The following is a 14,667-nucleotide window of genomic DNA, read 5'->3' as shown; positions in this document are numbered from 1 at the left end:
TGGCTTCATCCCCATAGCATAGCAGCTGACGCTCGTGGGTACCATAGTGATCACAGCGATTTGCCATCCTAAAACTGAACTTCTCATTAGCTAAGATAAGGTCAAATAAAACTAGAAAACCATTAACCAATACTGTATAAAGTATTAGGGATGCCACAATCACATTTATCACATCTATGCATATGTGACAATTTTTTGTGAGTGTGCGAGTTAAAATTACACCTGGTCGTTGCATGATTATTATTCATTAGGCTGTTTTGGTGCCTTGCATGTACTGCATTATAGCTGAAGGTTTTGGTTTTTCTTCCCTTCAATGGCTCGCTCGGTCTGACCACATGACCTCTCATCAGAATGCAGGCGCAGACAGGGACAGACAGAGAAACTGGGCTAACTCAGTACCCATGGTTGCGGTACGAGGGCAATGCTATGTTGGGTGCGTAGTCTAAGCAATGTGGTCCATTGATTGCAGACAACTCTAAACTTGTTACTAAGTCAACGCAATTTAAGCTTAAACTCCTGCAGTTTAAGCACAAAACCTGCTGGAACTGAGCCCCTCCCCTCTTCTTTTCAGGAGAACAAAATGGTAATCAAATTAAATTTTGCCAGAGCCAGGGGTTAAATTAGGCCGGGGCCTGCGATTGGTTTTAAGGTGATCGGTGACTAGGAGCATAATTTGCCCATCTACCGATCACATATTGATAATGAAAATCGGCCGATCAATCGGGGCATCCCTATAAAGTAATATTATTGTGTATGTTGTAAAGTATTATTTGTGGGCGGCTGTCGCTCGGGAGATAGAGTGGGTAGTCAACTAAGCAGTTGTTCGATCCGCAGCTCCGCCTCTGCATGTTGAAGTGTCCTTGGGCAAGATACTGAACCCCAAGTTGTGTTCCAGTGCATGTATGGATGTGATGTGCACTCGGAGTGGTCGATAAAACTACAAAAGCACTATGTAAGTGAAGTCCATTTATTAGAAATCACCAAGGATACTCCCATGAGTGTTTCAGTGTTGAGGAACATGAATAAAGGAGCAGAATAACACTAAAAGAAAAGTTTAAAATTGGCAACTGGCTCCTCCAACTGTGCCACTCTGTGTTGTCTTATAGAATATTATAATACATATCGATTTGCCACTTTAAGAGGAGCTATATTGTAAGGAAGTCGCTCCTGTAGAAAACACTTAATCATCATAGACTAATCATGACTACAATTATGGTTTCAGTCACTCCTAGTCCTGCTTAATGCTATCAAATAGTCAAATCATGATACTGCTGAGGTCTTGACAGGAGAGGAATAATCCAAGTGCAACATGTCTGCCCTGGAAGAATGCATTAAGTGGCGGATGGCAGTGTGGCAGCAGAGCAGGCAGGCAAGCAAGCAGCTGGCCTCCAGTCCCCTGAGACACTCTCTCTACAGTAATTATCATCAGCAGCACTCTAGAGACAACCCTACCCATTCTTTCTATCTAACTACTGCTCTACTTATTCTTAATACACACATGAAAAGAAGACAAGAATAGACACACATGGGATGCGCTGTGCACACTGGCGAAAAGACACTGTGGCAAAACCAAAGTTGTATCTTCTGACATGAGTCCAAGTTGGGATAAAGTATTCACTGCAAACTCTTCTACACACAAAAGCACTCAAGATCTTTCTCATGAATGTATCCAAGAGAAGAGAAGTGGTACGCAGTGGCAAGAGAGAGTGGTGACAATGATATACAGCAATATTCTCTATTTATATATGGAGATCAGCAGAAAAAAGACATTTAGGGAACAGGTCTCATTCATTCTGCAAATCAAAATGGATAGGATGTCTCTGTAGCACTAATGTTACTGAACACAAAAAGAAAATTACTTAAAACGTGGAAACTTGATTGTAAGCTTTCACTTCAGTAACTATACCTCAGCTAAAGGTCTGTCTCCTTTCTCTTTCTCTTTTAACAAGTTTTTCTTAAAATATGCACAAAGCACTTGGCTCACTGTCAAAACACCAGAGGTAGTTTCTAAAATAGCAAAAGATGGCTTAGACCTGAAAAGATTCATTCTTAATATACAATGATGTAAAGAATAGTTAAATGAATAAATAAATAATGCTACATGATAAATAGAAGGCTTCAAATAGACCCTGTGATTCATGATCGGTATCATCTGATACTGCCTCTAGTGATGGGTGATTGGCCCCCAGAAATCCTGATCGGAGCACTCTCAAAAGAATTAGTACCTGGCTTTTCCTTTAGGTCAGGGACACATTAATTTACAGGAGGTTAAAGTATGCCATTGCTAAATCCATGATGACATTGTTAATGTAACACCACTCTAATAATAGTCTCGATTGTGTTTTTACACCCTTGCAACTGCACTCGCTTCTGAGCAAAAACTTTTATTACAAAATTCAAACATGACAGAGGAGAAAGAAGCTGAAGTCATACTGAGGAAGCACTTATTCCGTGGAAGAATTTTGCTTTCAGCAGGCTTGCAGCAAGAGTCTTGACATTCAGCGAGTGATCACAAAATGTCACGGCAATACTTTAGCAGGGGTGGATACTGACTTTTTTTCCTTTCTTAAAAAAAGGGCTTCTTGTTTTAAGCCAAAAACAAAAGTCCTACCTTCAGTCAGATCCTTGTGGTGCTTTTGATTAATGTTTTGATCAAAGTTTCTAACTTTGGGAATGCTCACGTAGTGAGGTGCAAATCAGTGTTAGTTTCAAGTACATCAAAATCAAGCAGGCTGTTGTCTGAGGTTACTTCTGGTAAAGCAGAGGGAACATTTGATAAATAAAGCATGGTGTACTGGATGTTACTGTATTATAAGTGATCAAGGCCTTCAAAAGAAATAGAGACAACATTATGAATGTAAATAGAGGATTACAGTCATTGCAAGTTTGCCACAAATTAAATTATTAAATAAAAATAAAAAAATTGCCTTTGAAATAGAAAATAATCCACAGATACAGGGCATGCAAAATTCATGCAACCCTTGAAATCTGCAGTCTCATCAATCATATATGCTTATATTGTCTCCTTAAACTGATATTTAGCCTAAATCATGTTTTAAAACACTTAATGTTTCCCTGGTATATGTTAGTAAAACTCAAAGCAATTGACACAGTGACAAAAATATAGCTGCAAGCAGGGATGTGGGGGCCAAGCAGCCAAGCACTACCACAGAAACATGATGTTATTAAAGGGCATTGTTGTAAGCACTCGCATCAAGTTTCATGTCAGTTTATTAAAGATTATTATTCAAATTTTTTCAGGCTTGGTTTGAAGTAAATCTGTATCAATTTTGGTTAAGATCAGACACAAAAATTTAGATTTTAAGGAAAATGCATCAGCAGTCAAGAGGCAAAATGCAATTTGCTTTATCTCATTGCCCCCTAGAGGCCAAAGGACACCTGATTTCTTGATGGGGACCATAGTCTGTGTACAAAGTTTAGTTGTCATACATGAGCGTTGCTCAGATATGACTTCACTTCCATTGTCGAAATTTTTTTTTTTTTTTTTAAATTAAAAAAAAAAAAAAAACAGGCGATAACCTTTGTGAGGCTTGGTCTGAAGAGTATCTGGGCCAATTTTAGTGTAGACTGGACAAAGTTTGTCTGTGAAATAGCGAAACCTAATATGGCGGAAATTACTGGACATGCAGTTCAAAACTTACAGGCATGAACACTGAACACACCTCCAACTTTGACCTGTTAGTGGTGCTATAGCACTTGACGCACAGACATGAAACTTGGTCAAAAGCCTCACTGTAGTGATCTCCAATCAGCAAGCCAAACATACCTTGGGGCTGCCACAGACAGAGAGAAGAAGAAGTTTAAAGAAGAAGAAGAAGAGGCAGAAACACAATGGGTTTTCTTTAACAAAATCCAGCATTAATAAATGATGCAGTATGTTAACACGATTTGACCACAAACTATGTAGTGGCTTAATGTTAAGGTAAATGCAAATTCTATAGCAGTAAAGTAGGTAAACAAACCTCAAGACAACAACTCACAGAGACATTTCCTACAACTAAATTGTGTTGACACGCACAAGTTAAAAAAAGAACAGAGGAATAGCTGGAACATTAAAATGTGCTGAATAAACTATGTCACCATACGGCCACTCTCTTCACAGAGCACCCAGAGTGGCGTTACCCTCACACAAAGGCATACAGAGGACAGACAGTGCTATGGCAGCAGCTGCATCAGGTTGCCAAGTCCCTGTCTCAGCTGTACTAATCCACGAGTGGCATTGAAGGACAAAATCTTGGTATAGTCAACGATACTCGAACAACACTTCTTTAGCTGGTCCATATGGTATTCAGCACAGCATCATGCAACATCAGGACTCCTCCTAAGAGGCACAAAATTGTGCAGTCTCATTTTTGGTTGAGAGCAGCATGCACAATGTCAAACCACACTTGTTATGAGAAGTGTCATCACATTGAGGATGTCTGATCTTGGCACTTTCCAAAGTCATTTCAAGACATGCCACTACTCTGTCGTTTGCCCTTCTGTTAAACTTAAGGAGTCAATATCCTAGGGCTAATTTAAAGCAGTTGTCTTTATCACTAAGAGAGAGTGGAACAATGTCAAAAAGTCACCATCTGACAGAGTGGTTCTGGCTCCCTTGGAAATTTATTAGAGCCATAAGCCTTAATTTACAGGGGAAGGTTACAAAGCAGGCAATCACCTTTGATCAGGCCCATAAACAGCAGCCAGTCGATGCCGTGCTGCTCGTCAATCTGTCACTCAAAAATTCAAAGGGTTGACATCGCAGGTTAAAAAACGCATTTGTTTCTTGAATGGCAGTGAAACCAGACAGGATCCAGCGAATAGTGAGTGAAGATGTGATTCTGCCCTGGCAGTTGTAACACTAAGGGAACATTAGCTCTGAACACAGGCTATTTATCTAACTAAGGACATCAGCACTGTGGCTTTGACAATCCAGCTCAGGCTATCTTTCAGTAATACCACAAAGTTCATACAGGCTGGTGTGGTGCTCTGGTTATGTTCGCTAATAATTAATTATGAATACATGTAATCATTACACACTGCATGACAAGTAGTTAACTGCAAAGATTAATTTGATTACTCAGCATGTGATTGTGCATGTGTAAGGCATTTTGTGATATATATCAATATTAAATTAAACCTTTAAAATGACTATGATGTTAATTTCACGTATATTACAAAATGTAAAGACAGTGGCTGGATACAAGATCACAAACGCCTACATGTAGAGGTGAAAAGATAAGTTGATTTATCCACTGACACAAATTTAACCTGCAGCAATACTGATAACAAGTACTCAAATTATTAAGCCCCACAAAAAGTATAAAACTATAATCTTTGTTTCCCTTCCTGTTTATTTTTGCATTAACTACACTCACTTATACTTTAGAGGGGCACTGAAGGGCTGGAGCAATCCCAGCTGACATTGGGTGAGAGGCAAGGTACACCATGGACAGGATGCCAGTTTATCACAGGGCTGATACATGGATACAGACAACCATTCATCCTGACACTCGCACCTATGGCTTGGTGGCAGAGTCACCAATTAAGCTAATCTGCATGTCTCTGAACTGCAATCAGAAAATAGTAAATCCATGAAGGCACAGGGAGAATATGCAGACTCTACACAGACTCAAACCCAGAACCTCAGTGCTGACAATTGCACCATGCAGTATAATGTTTTTTGTTTTTAAACTGTGTTGATTCGGGTATTTATGATGCTATATAGCCTAGACTTGTACTGTAGAGTCTACCACATATTTGGAACTCCAAATTTGTCAACTTTTCTTGGATAGCCTCCATTAGAGATGATCAGAGTGACCTGCTGGTGATTGGCCAATCAGTCTCAGATATCTGATTCTGTGCTGGTCAAATCTACACTCATGCACCACACAATGGTTCACATCATGCACCCAACAGCACAGACTCAGCTACATATGGATTTAGACACAGATTCACACAACATACCATCGGTGTGGAAGTTCCGTGAAGAAGACACAAAACTTGCAATTTCTAATAGCCCACCTGTAGAGCCAAAGTAAGCCGTGGAGGAACAACCACAAAAACATTCGGAACAATAAACTTAAAGACACTTAAAACACCATCATGTACAATTCCAAGACGCTAGCAAAGGCAAAGAGGGTAAAACTAGTGCCTGTGCATGACGGCTACCTCGCTGAATTGCTGCTGCATGCATGTGTGTCCACACCACAAGCATTGCTACTGGGCCTTGAATAATAGCCATCAATATTAATAATCATCCATCGATGATGTGCGGTCCGAAATGTGACGAGCTGTAACCAGAAAGCAGTCACATAGCTGTCAATTATAGTTCTTAGAAAGAAAACTGGAATTGTTCAAGAAAACTGAAATTGGTGCATCTCTACCCTCTGTTGGACCACAAAGCAAACTACTTCAAACACTCAGATGCGTTTATGGACTGCACACTTGATATCAAACAAGTTGTTAGAGTTTGAATATTTAATTTTTTCCTTCGTTTGAACAAATGTTCAAGGTGTGAATAAGAAGTGACAACATCTGTAAGAGGAATAACAGTAGCAGGCGCATTGGAGACTGCTCTAACTGATGACGTGGAAGACACATGCAAAGTAATTCCTGCTGCATGAGCCAAATCGATACCTTATAAGACACCTGAACAAGTTTTCATCATTCACCACCTTTCAGAAGTCAATAAAAAAGCAACATATTAGCTTATGGTGTTTTATTCCAGCTGTTTCTAAATTCGCTTGTAAAGCTTTTACATCCACCATGAAGAGCTGCATTAAGGCAGTAAAGAACTGGAGGGATTCAGAATATACCTTGAGCACAAGACTCAATCCCACTCACACATTGGCTATTAGTAAACATAGTGTGGCTCCATTAAGGGAAAATTTCAATACGCAGATCCAGGATTGATTCATAAAGAGTATAAAAATAAAGAAAAGCTCTCAACACTTCTGAGGTGAAAGCACAATTTTAAGCAGGTACATTCATGAGAACATTGTAAATCTGCACTGATGTAGCCTACATGACTGCATTAAGAACAAGAGGAGAAACTTCTCCTATCAGGAGTGTTTCAGAGGGGCCTTTGAGATCATTTTAGGACTCTCTGTGTCCTCCTACTGACTGTCATTCTAGTAACCACAGGGTATTCCCTGCCTAACAAAAATCTGAGATGACCTGTCTCAGTGGATTTTTTTTTCCTGAAAAAAGCATCCCAGAAAAATAATGCATCAGAAAAACAAGAGAAGAACAAGACAAAGGCCTTTTAGTAAATGTGTTGTAGATACTTTTACTGTAAAAACCAATCAGTGAAGTCTGTTTTTAACAACACATGTGATATGGCTCTATGGATGGCAATGTCAGTCTGTCGGTGAGTCTAGTGGTCTGTCCATCTCTCCACTACTATTGAATGAATTTGCAATCATCAGGTCAAATTTTTAATTTGTCCAATATTTTGGTCTGTGACCAAATGTTATAATGCTAACAAACTAAACATTCTTAGCATTGTCATTGTGAGAATTTTAGCAAGCTGACATTAGCATTTGGCTGCTAGCATGGCTACAGGCTCTTAGCCTGGTGGGGTTTTTTTATATAGTTTCTTTTTTTTTTCCCTTTCTCTAAAGTCAACTCTTCAGTGTTGTGTTTCAGTAACTTTTTTCAGCAAACAAACCTTTTGAATGAAAACTAGGTTTTTTGTGAAAAGGAACCTTAATGGGGACATTTAATCTGATCGTAGAGCTGGGGCATAAAAAAATATTTACATCATTTCACATATTATTTATCATAAATTACCACATTGTATGGACAGAAATTGTGGTGTACCGTTCTGCAGAATAGGGTCCTAGAAAAGATGCATTTTTTTCCTGCCCAAACAAAAATCCATAACTCTTGCCTGTACAAAGCTGTGCACTTTGTTCTAACCTCCTAACCACAGCGAGGGGACAACTGGAGTTTCCAGAGGCACTTAATATCTCATATTATAAAGCGGTATCCCCAGATGTCTGGTGAGGTTAAAATCCTCATTACTTGTCATGGCTAGACCCTAAGCCCCTTTGAAATGACACTGCCTAATTAGTGACGACAAATGACTGCAGAGTTAATTAACCAGAATGCTCCTCAAGGGGCATTATCAAATGTTTAAGAAATTAACAGATTGCCAGTTCACCAATTCTATGTAATTGATTTGTTCCCATTCAGGTTATGAACCCGACTCTCTTCTCCATCCATTTAGCTAACCATCCGGGAAGAATTTAAAAGGGGAACTTTATAGTGTCCACTTCCATGAGCACTGGCTGAATCAGAGAGAGCAGTACTCACAGCGCCTATCAAAATCATTGCCATACTGATTGCAGTCGACTGCTTTTCTGCTAATGAGGTGGCAGTTTGCTACTTAGTTGCAACTCATAAATACAGACTGTCTTGTATTTAGACAAGCACTGTGTTACTAAGCTGTGACAGAGGTGACATACAATAAAGAAAATGGAGGAGGCAAAGAAGCAGAGCTGATGTGGATTTTCAGCGTAAACAGGCCAGTGTGAATCACAGGCATATTTCCACTAAAAGCCAGCCATGTAGCAGGAACATGCCTCATGGAGCATTAGTGGGCTTATTCAGAAAGCCATCCAGCCTGGTCTCCTTTAATTAATTAAGTACTTGAGTGCTGATGGCAGAAGTTCATCTGTCTGTCCTAAGCTTTGGCACTGCCTCTGTAGATTTGGATGAAAAGCAATGGCAAGGATGGTAGGGATGTAATACTGGTAAAACTTAAAGCTACTTTGCCATTTGGTTTAACAAAAGCATGATGACTTGAGCATGTGACTACATTTAAACTACTGATATGTATGTAAAGTTATTCTGATTAATTAGCCTATACCGAAGACAGTTGAGAAAGGAGACGGCGCACTTAGAATCATTTCCTGAGGGAGAACTGAATGTGATCACAGATTATGACGATTCTCTCGTCCCATAGTCACCGAAATAAATACTGGACCCATTTTTCACAAGCCACACATCTTCCGAACATTCTGACAGTAAAAGACAGACAATTTACTCAACATTTAACTTTCACGGCCTGTCTCTGTCTCAGCAACACACTCTTGCGAGATCTGGTAACACAGATAACTCTCTGTTGGTTCTGGTCTGGTTTCACTGCTGCAGTGCTGCCAACGTCGCTTTCCAACCAGATAAACAGATGTTTAGAGGGAATTATACATGAAACCATTACTTAAAAGTTAAAACTCAAAGAAAACATGTTTCTTTGCTTAATAATACTATTATTGTTATTATCTAACTGTTTTTGGAGGGGAAAAATTGAGAGAATATTGGACTGATATGATCTTGTATTGGGTTGATCAGATTTTAAGTTAGCAGATAAAAACGAGCGACAAAATCAAGGTCAATTTTTTACATCGAGAGCTGTACTGTTTTGTATTGTATTGTTATGATTTGACAAGGACAAGCGATCACGACGACGCCCACCTAGGAGACAGGAAGTGTATACCATTTCATACTATCGCTGCTGCTTGTAACGAGTCATCTTTGTTATAGAGTACCTTTGCCTATACTCAGTGCTACAGAATGGTTTTAAACTCTAGTACATTTCTTTGTAAATCTCATGATTTCCAGGCTGCTTACTGATGATATCAAAAATCATTGGCTATAAAGCTAAAAAGGGGAAAATGATATAAAGTCGTACGCATGACTCAAATGATCTACCACTTGCTCTTATTACTGCTCCGATCCACTTGTAGCTTTGTACATCCTTGCCTCTTAAAAGCTAAGGTCGTGCCCAGACCATTAAAGTATGGAGAGAGAAATGACATCTGTCTGTTAGAGATCCATGAATAGAACAGAGGAGCAGAGATAGAGGCGGGAGCAGTAGAGCATGGCTCCAGGATTTAGATCAGTGAGATTTGCATCATTGGCAGGTCTTTAGGCAGGGCAGGTCTAATCTCCTGCAGACAGGCTTAAGAAAAGAAAACCTGACTGTTGTGTCTCTACAGATAGGGATTTCAGTAATTAGCATAGTTAATAAGAGAGGGTGTACAGAGTCATATTCAAAGGTGTCAAGTCTAAGGGGAAGATAACACAGGAATAAGAAGGCAGCAATACAAGGATGCACAACTGTGCCAAAGTTCAGCCCCATATACATGTATGAACTTGGCCATAAACATCTGCTTGGAGCCACAACTCATGAATCGCTATGGCAACTATGGCAATCTACTCATGCTTGAAAAGTGATTCATTCATGTAACCCTGTGCCTTAACTGCCAGGTCAATGTCACAAATTAAAAGAAGCGAAGGAACTTCAACGTAATTGTTTTCACCACTTTAATAATTATCATGGCATCCACGCCGAGGCTAATCAAACTAGCAAACAGTGTGTGTTCACTCATACAGTAACAGCGCCATCATTGTTTTTATGTCACAGAAACCAAATAAACAGATGACCAGATTGACCCAGTCCAAATTTCCTTGCATTGATGAAGGCAAGTCAGGTCCACATGACTTGGAAAAAAAAGTTCACAGGGAGTGGCTCCAGGCAAACTCAATTATGAAATCCAAATGACACTTACGATATGTTTGAAGATCTAATTTCAAAGATGATTGATAAGCTTGTATGGCAGCTGAACATAATCTTCAACATGCTGCACTTTTAATGAATTACAGCTGTCAGCAATCACTGACACTGTTTTCTCAACTAATTTTCAGCATCACTCCCACTTCTCCCTCATTATCTACACTGGAACAACAGCAGAAGTTAAGCTGATAGGAGTGCATTCACTCATTGCATTCCTCATTTCCGAGGCTGCCAACAATTCCTAATGACTGCAGCCCTTCTAAATTATTGAAAAAGCCTAAGCACCTCACCAGCTACAGAAATGGCTATTAACCTTGGTGAAGCGATATTCAAATCCAGTTAGAGCTAACTTTGTCCTCCAGTATCCCTTGCGGGGAGGAAATGTAAATGTGTTCTTGCTGAGACAGATGGGGAAGCTGCCCGTCGTTTGAAGTTCCAGCAAAAGAAGTCGTTGCAAGCAGAGGGCTCTCCACCCCCCTCTGTAAAATATTCAGGACTGAGTCTCATTGAGCCACCTCTCTTCCCAGTGTTTTCCTTCAAACCATGCTGGGCTTCAACACTGCTAGATTATTAGTAAGCAGGAACACCTTACAAAAAATAAAAACTTAACAAACGTTTACAAATTCACCACTGTGCAGCGACAGTGAAAAACAGCCTGAGGATTATCTCGCTGTGCAGACAAGAATTCAGGAGATTTGATTTATGAGAGAGAGAGAGAGAGAGAGAGAGAGGGAGAGAGAGAGAGAGAGAGAGAGAGAGAGAGAGAGAGGGCAGGAAAAAAAAACAGAACATCCCACTCGCCCTTTAAGAGCATCCTGGAGCGTAACCATCTGAAAATTGTGATGTCCTCTGCATTGTTGTTGACATATCATCACAAATTGAATTCCTCGGCTTAGCTGACATTCTGTCAAAGATGATTTGATTCTGTTGTAGATATACCTGGTTGTCAATCAGTTTAGGCTCTGATACTGTGCTACAGACCAGAGAGAATCCCTGATCATTACTCTTATCTCCTGGTCCAAGAGAGAGAGGAAGAGAAAGAAAGAAAGAAAGAAAGAAAGAAAGAAAGAAAGAAGCACTAAAGGGGAAGCAGGTACAAATTCCAATAAATATGAGATTACAAGTGTTTGCAAGCCTGTACTTTTTAAATCTATGTCACATCTGCAATTGCAAAATTAAGAAATACATTCTGGGACATCCAAGAGAAAAATTCAACAAAAACAATATTATGATCTCAGTATCATCATAAGTGTTTGTTCTTATCTACTCAAGCTATAATACATTACTTGGGTTAAATGTTATTAGTTAATTTTGGATGGAAGTTCATAACAATGGCTGTGTGGAAAAACTTTTTAAAAAATTCAGATAAATTTTACATTTCCCGCAAACCTCTACAAACTTCTTGTAATTTCTAATTAAATATATCAATCTTAATTTTATGTGTTAATGGGCACATACCTAAATACCTGACAATTCATCTCAGCCACCTAATTGGGTCTCCCTTTGCCGTCGGAGCAGCTTTCCCTGTCATACGCACTCTGAACAGTGTTTCCTAGGATACTGAATCATTCTCCAATGAGACATTTCTTCAGTTGTTTGAGGAAAAATTTGTCTTTGATGCATGGCTAAATCAGTAAAAGGTCACATTCAAAAAGTACGGTCACACCTCCAACGTCTTGAGACTTTATTTATCTAAAACCAACATGGTAAAAAGTCAAGTGAAAATGTCAAACATTTGTAGATTCCTTCTCCAGTGCAAACAATGGTCATTCAGTCAAAATAAGCAACTGGCACTATGGATTACTTAATAGACTGCTACCCAATTACTATGTTTATTTTAACTTTATTATAAGCAGGAGGAGTGGGATTGAAGAAAAGTGAGATTTTTTTTAATTGACTGGTATTGCCTGTATAAAACATAATACACAGTTCTATGTTGATTACAATAACAACAGAAATCCTGGTTCTGCCCAAGGTTTCATTTTGTTGCTGATGGTGGAATGTTGGTTTTGTGTAAATAAGTCTAGACTATATCTGTATGAAAATAGCCCTAAGATAATTTCTGTAATGATTTGGTGCTGTATAAATAAAACTGACTCGACTTTACCCCAGTTGTCAAAAAAAAAAAATCCACTCAGTCTAAAACAGAGCTAAAGACAGAGGGCTCCGTCCGTACCAGAAACTATCAGGGCAATGCAGCAAAAGCAGATATTAAAAAAGTAAATATGACATGAGATTAGAAAAGTCCAACTGTACTATTTTAACACAGTACCAAACAGTATGTCTGCATGACTGGACCAATGTTTACAGTATCAACAGTTTCCTGCTTTATTTTTTCAGTCAGGACATCAGCACTAGTGTTACAAACATTTATACAGACACACTTCCAATAAAGACAAGATCATTCCTACTGACTGAGAAGAAACATATCAAACGGAGGCACAGCTGGCAGAAGAACATGATGATTTATTTATCCGCTTGTCCTGAAGCTTTTAAAATTAAATTACAAAACACAACTCTGCTTTTCTTCTCTGTAAGAGTGAATTTGTTTGTTAAAGCAGAGGGATTTATTTCGGGTTCCTTTTTTTGTGGCTTTGGCAGCATTTTGTTTTTAATCATTAGGTCTAATGCTTTGTTTTCGAAGCGTATAACAATGTAACTATAATCATTTGCCATTGCTTACACAGACAAAGCAAAATCGGATGCATTCTGCCAAAAGTTGTTCACAGCTCACAAACAGATACTGCAGGATCAAAGTGCAGGAGTTAACCTTTTCACTGTGTGGTTATCTGAAATAGTGCTGCTGTCAGAAACTTCAGGCACAGCATATCTAACCTGAGCTGGTTTTATAACTACACTGTGAACATGTACTGTCCGTGCTGTTAATGATAAACCACTTCTACAGCCCACTTTAGAATTATGATTTAAATTAAAATTTGAAACTATAAACCCTGACACATTTTATATTTAAGTCAAGAGTGACAGACAAATCTATACTTAGCATTTTGAAGTAATCAGAAAGGACTTCATTAGTGACCAGTTTGGTGAAGTTTTACTAAAAAGCTTCTGTCAAATAGCTGTAATTTTCAAGTGGAGCACTTAGTCCATGACATATGATTGCAGTTATTACAGGACCTGTAGGGTTGCAGTGAAGAGAGGCGCGTTACATCAGCAGAGGACTGTTACCCTCTTCAACTTTGATCTGTCAAACCTCTCTCCGCTGTGACATGCTAACATGCTAGCAAGGTAGCGACACTAACAGCTCCCTGAGACGACGACAACGGACATGCGACAGCAGAACCGGCTCGTGACAGGAGGGAAATGCATTGTCGGTAACGTGACTGGTAAGAGTACCTTGAGTTTGTCAAGAAGAATGTGTTTTGAGGTGGCTGTCCTCAGTCCTCTTGCTGCAGCCTGGGATGCCATGGATGCCGCCATGTTGACACGGAAAACCAAAGAGAGATGACGTCGCGAGCATGTGCGTGTTAAACGCGGGGCCGTTCATAGGTCAACAGGCAGACGTGGGCGGTGCTTCAGAAAGAGGCACACATGCACACAGTCCTAAGTTCAGGATGCATGTGTGTTCACATTTGTCCATACAGTCTTGTTAATGTGTTCAGTAGTAGTGGTTCAACAAAACATGATATTCAGCTTCTATTCTTTGAATGTTCAGTTTGAAAGTTTTTAGATATTTACCCAAATTAAAAGGAAAAATCCTCACCTGCACGGTCAAAGCCACAATAACATTCAGGTCATGTCATTGATAACACTGGAAATTCAGTGAAGTTCACATTCTGAAGTGACATGTGTTACAGGCTACATGAGTCTTTTCTGCTTTTTCTAGGGTCCAAACTCTACAGTTACTGTTTCACCAAAAAAACAAAGCGTACTAAAGGGATCTTGTATTTCTTCATCAGTTATTGATTATATGTTTATATGTTTGCCTTACAAATAAGGCTTTAGAAAATCTATTTTAACAGTTACATTAGTAAAGATTGTTCTTTTGTTTGTTTGTTTTTTTTTTTTTTTTGTGTGTGTGTGTGTGTGTGTGTGTGTGTGTGTGTGTGTATATAAATGGTTAA

The 14,667-nt window shown here is 39.2% G+C and overlaps 1 protein-coding gene across 1 annotated transcript in view; it reads right to left on the bottom strand.

Annotated features, from left to right (window-relative positions):
• suclg2 (succinate-CoA ligase GDP-forming subunit beta) overlaps positions 1–14,095 on the bottom strand; it is an 89,214-nt gene extending 75,119 nt beyond the window's left edge. Inside the window, exon 1 of the mRNA XM_023427961.2 lies at positions 13,940–14,095. Coding sequence (XP_023283729.1) covers positions 13,940–14,023 — 84 coding nt within the window. The 5' untranslated portion in view covers positions 14,024–14,095. The remainder of the gene's footprint in view (positions 1–13,939) is intronic.
• Positions 14,096–14,667: the final 572 nt, after the last annotated feature.

This window comes from Seriola lalandi, unplaced genomic scaffold, assembly GCF_002814215.2.
Source record: "Seriola lalandi dorsalis isolate HSWRI2012SDOR001 ecotype SW California unplaced genomic scaffold, Sedor1 jcf7180002054864, whole genome shotgun sequence".
NCBI classification, from domain to species: Eukaryota; Metazoa; Chordata; class Actinopteri; order Carangiformes; family Carangidae; genus Seriola; species Seriola lalandi.
The sequence above is the reverse complement of the archived record's forward strand: the minus strand, read 5'-3'. Positions and strand labels throughout refer to the sequence as shown.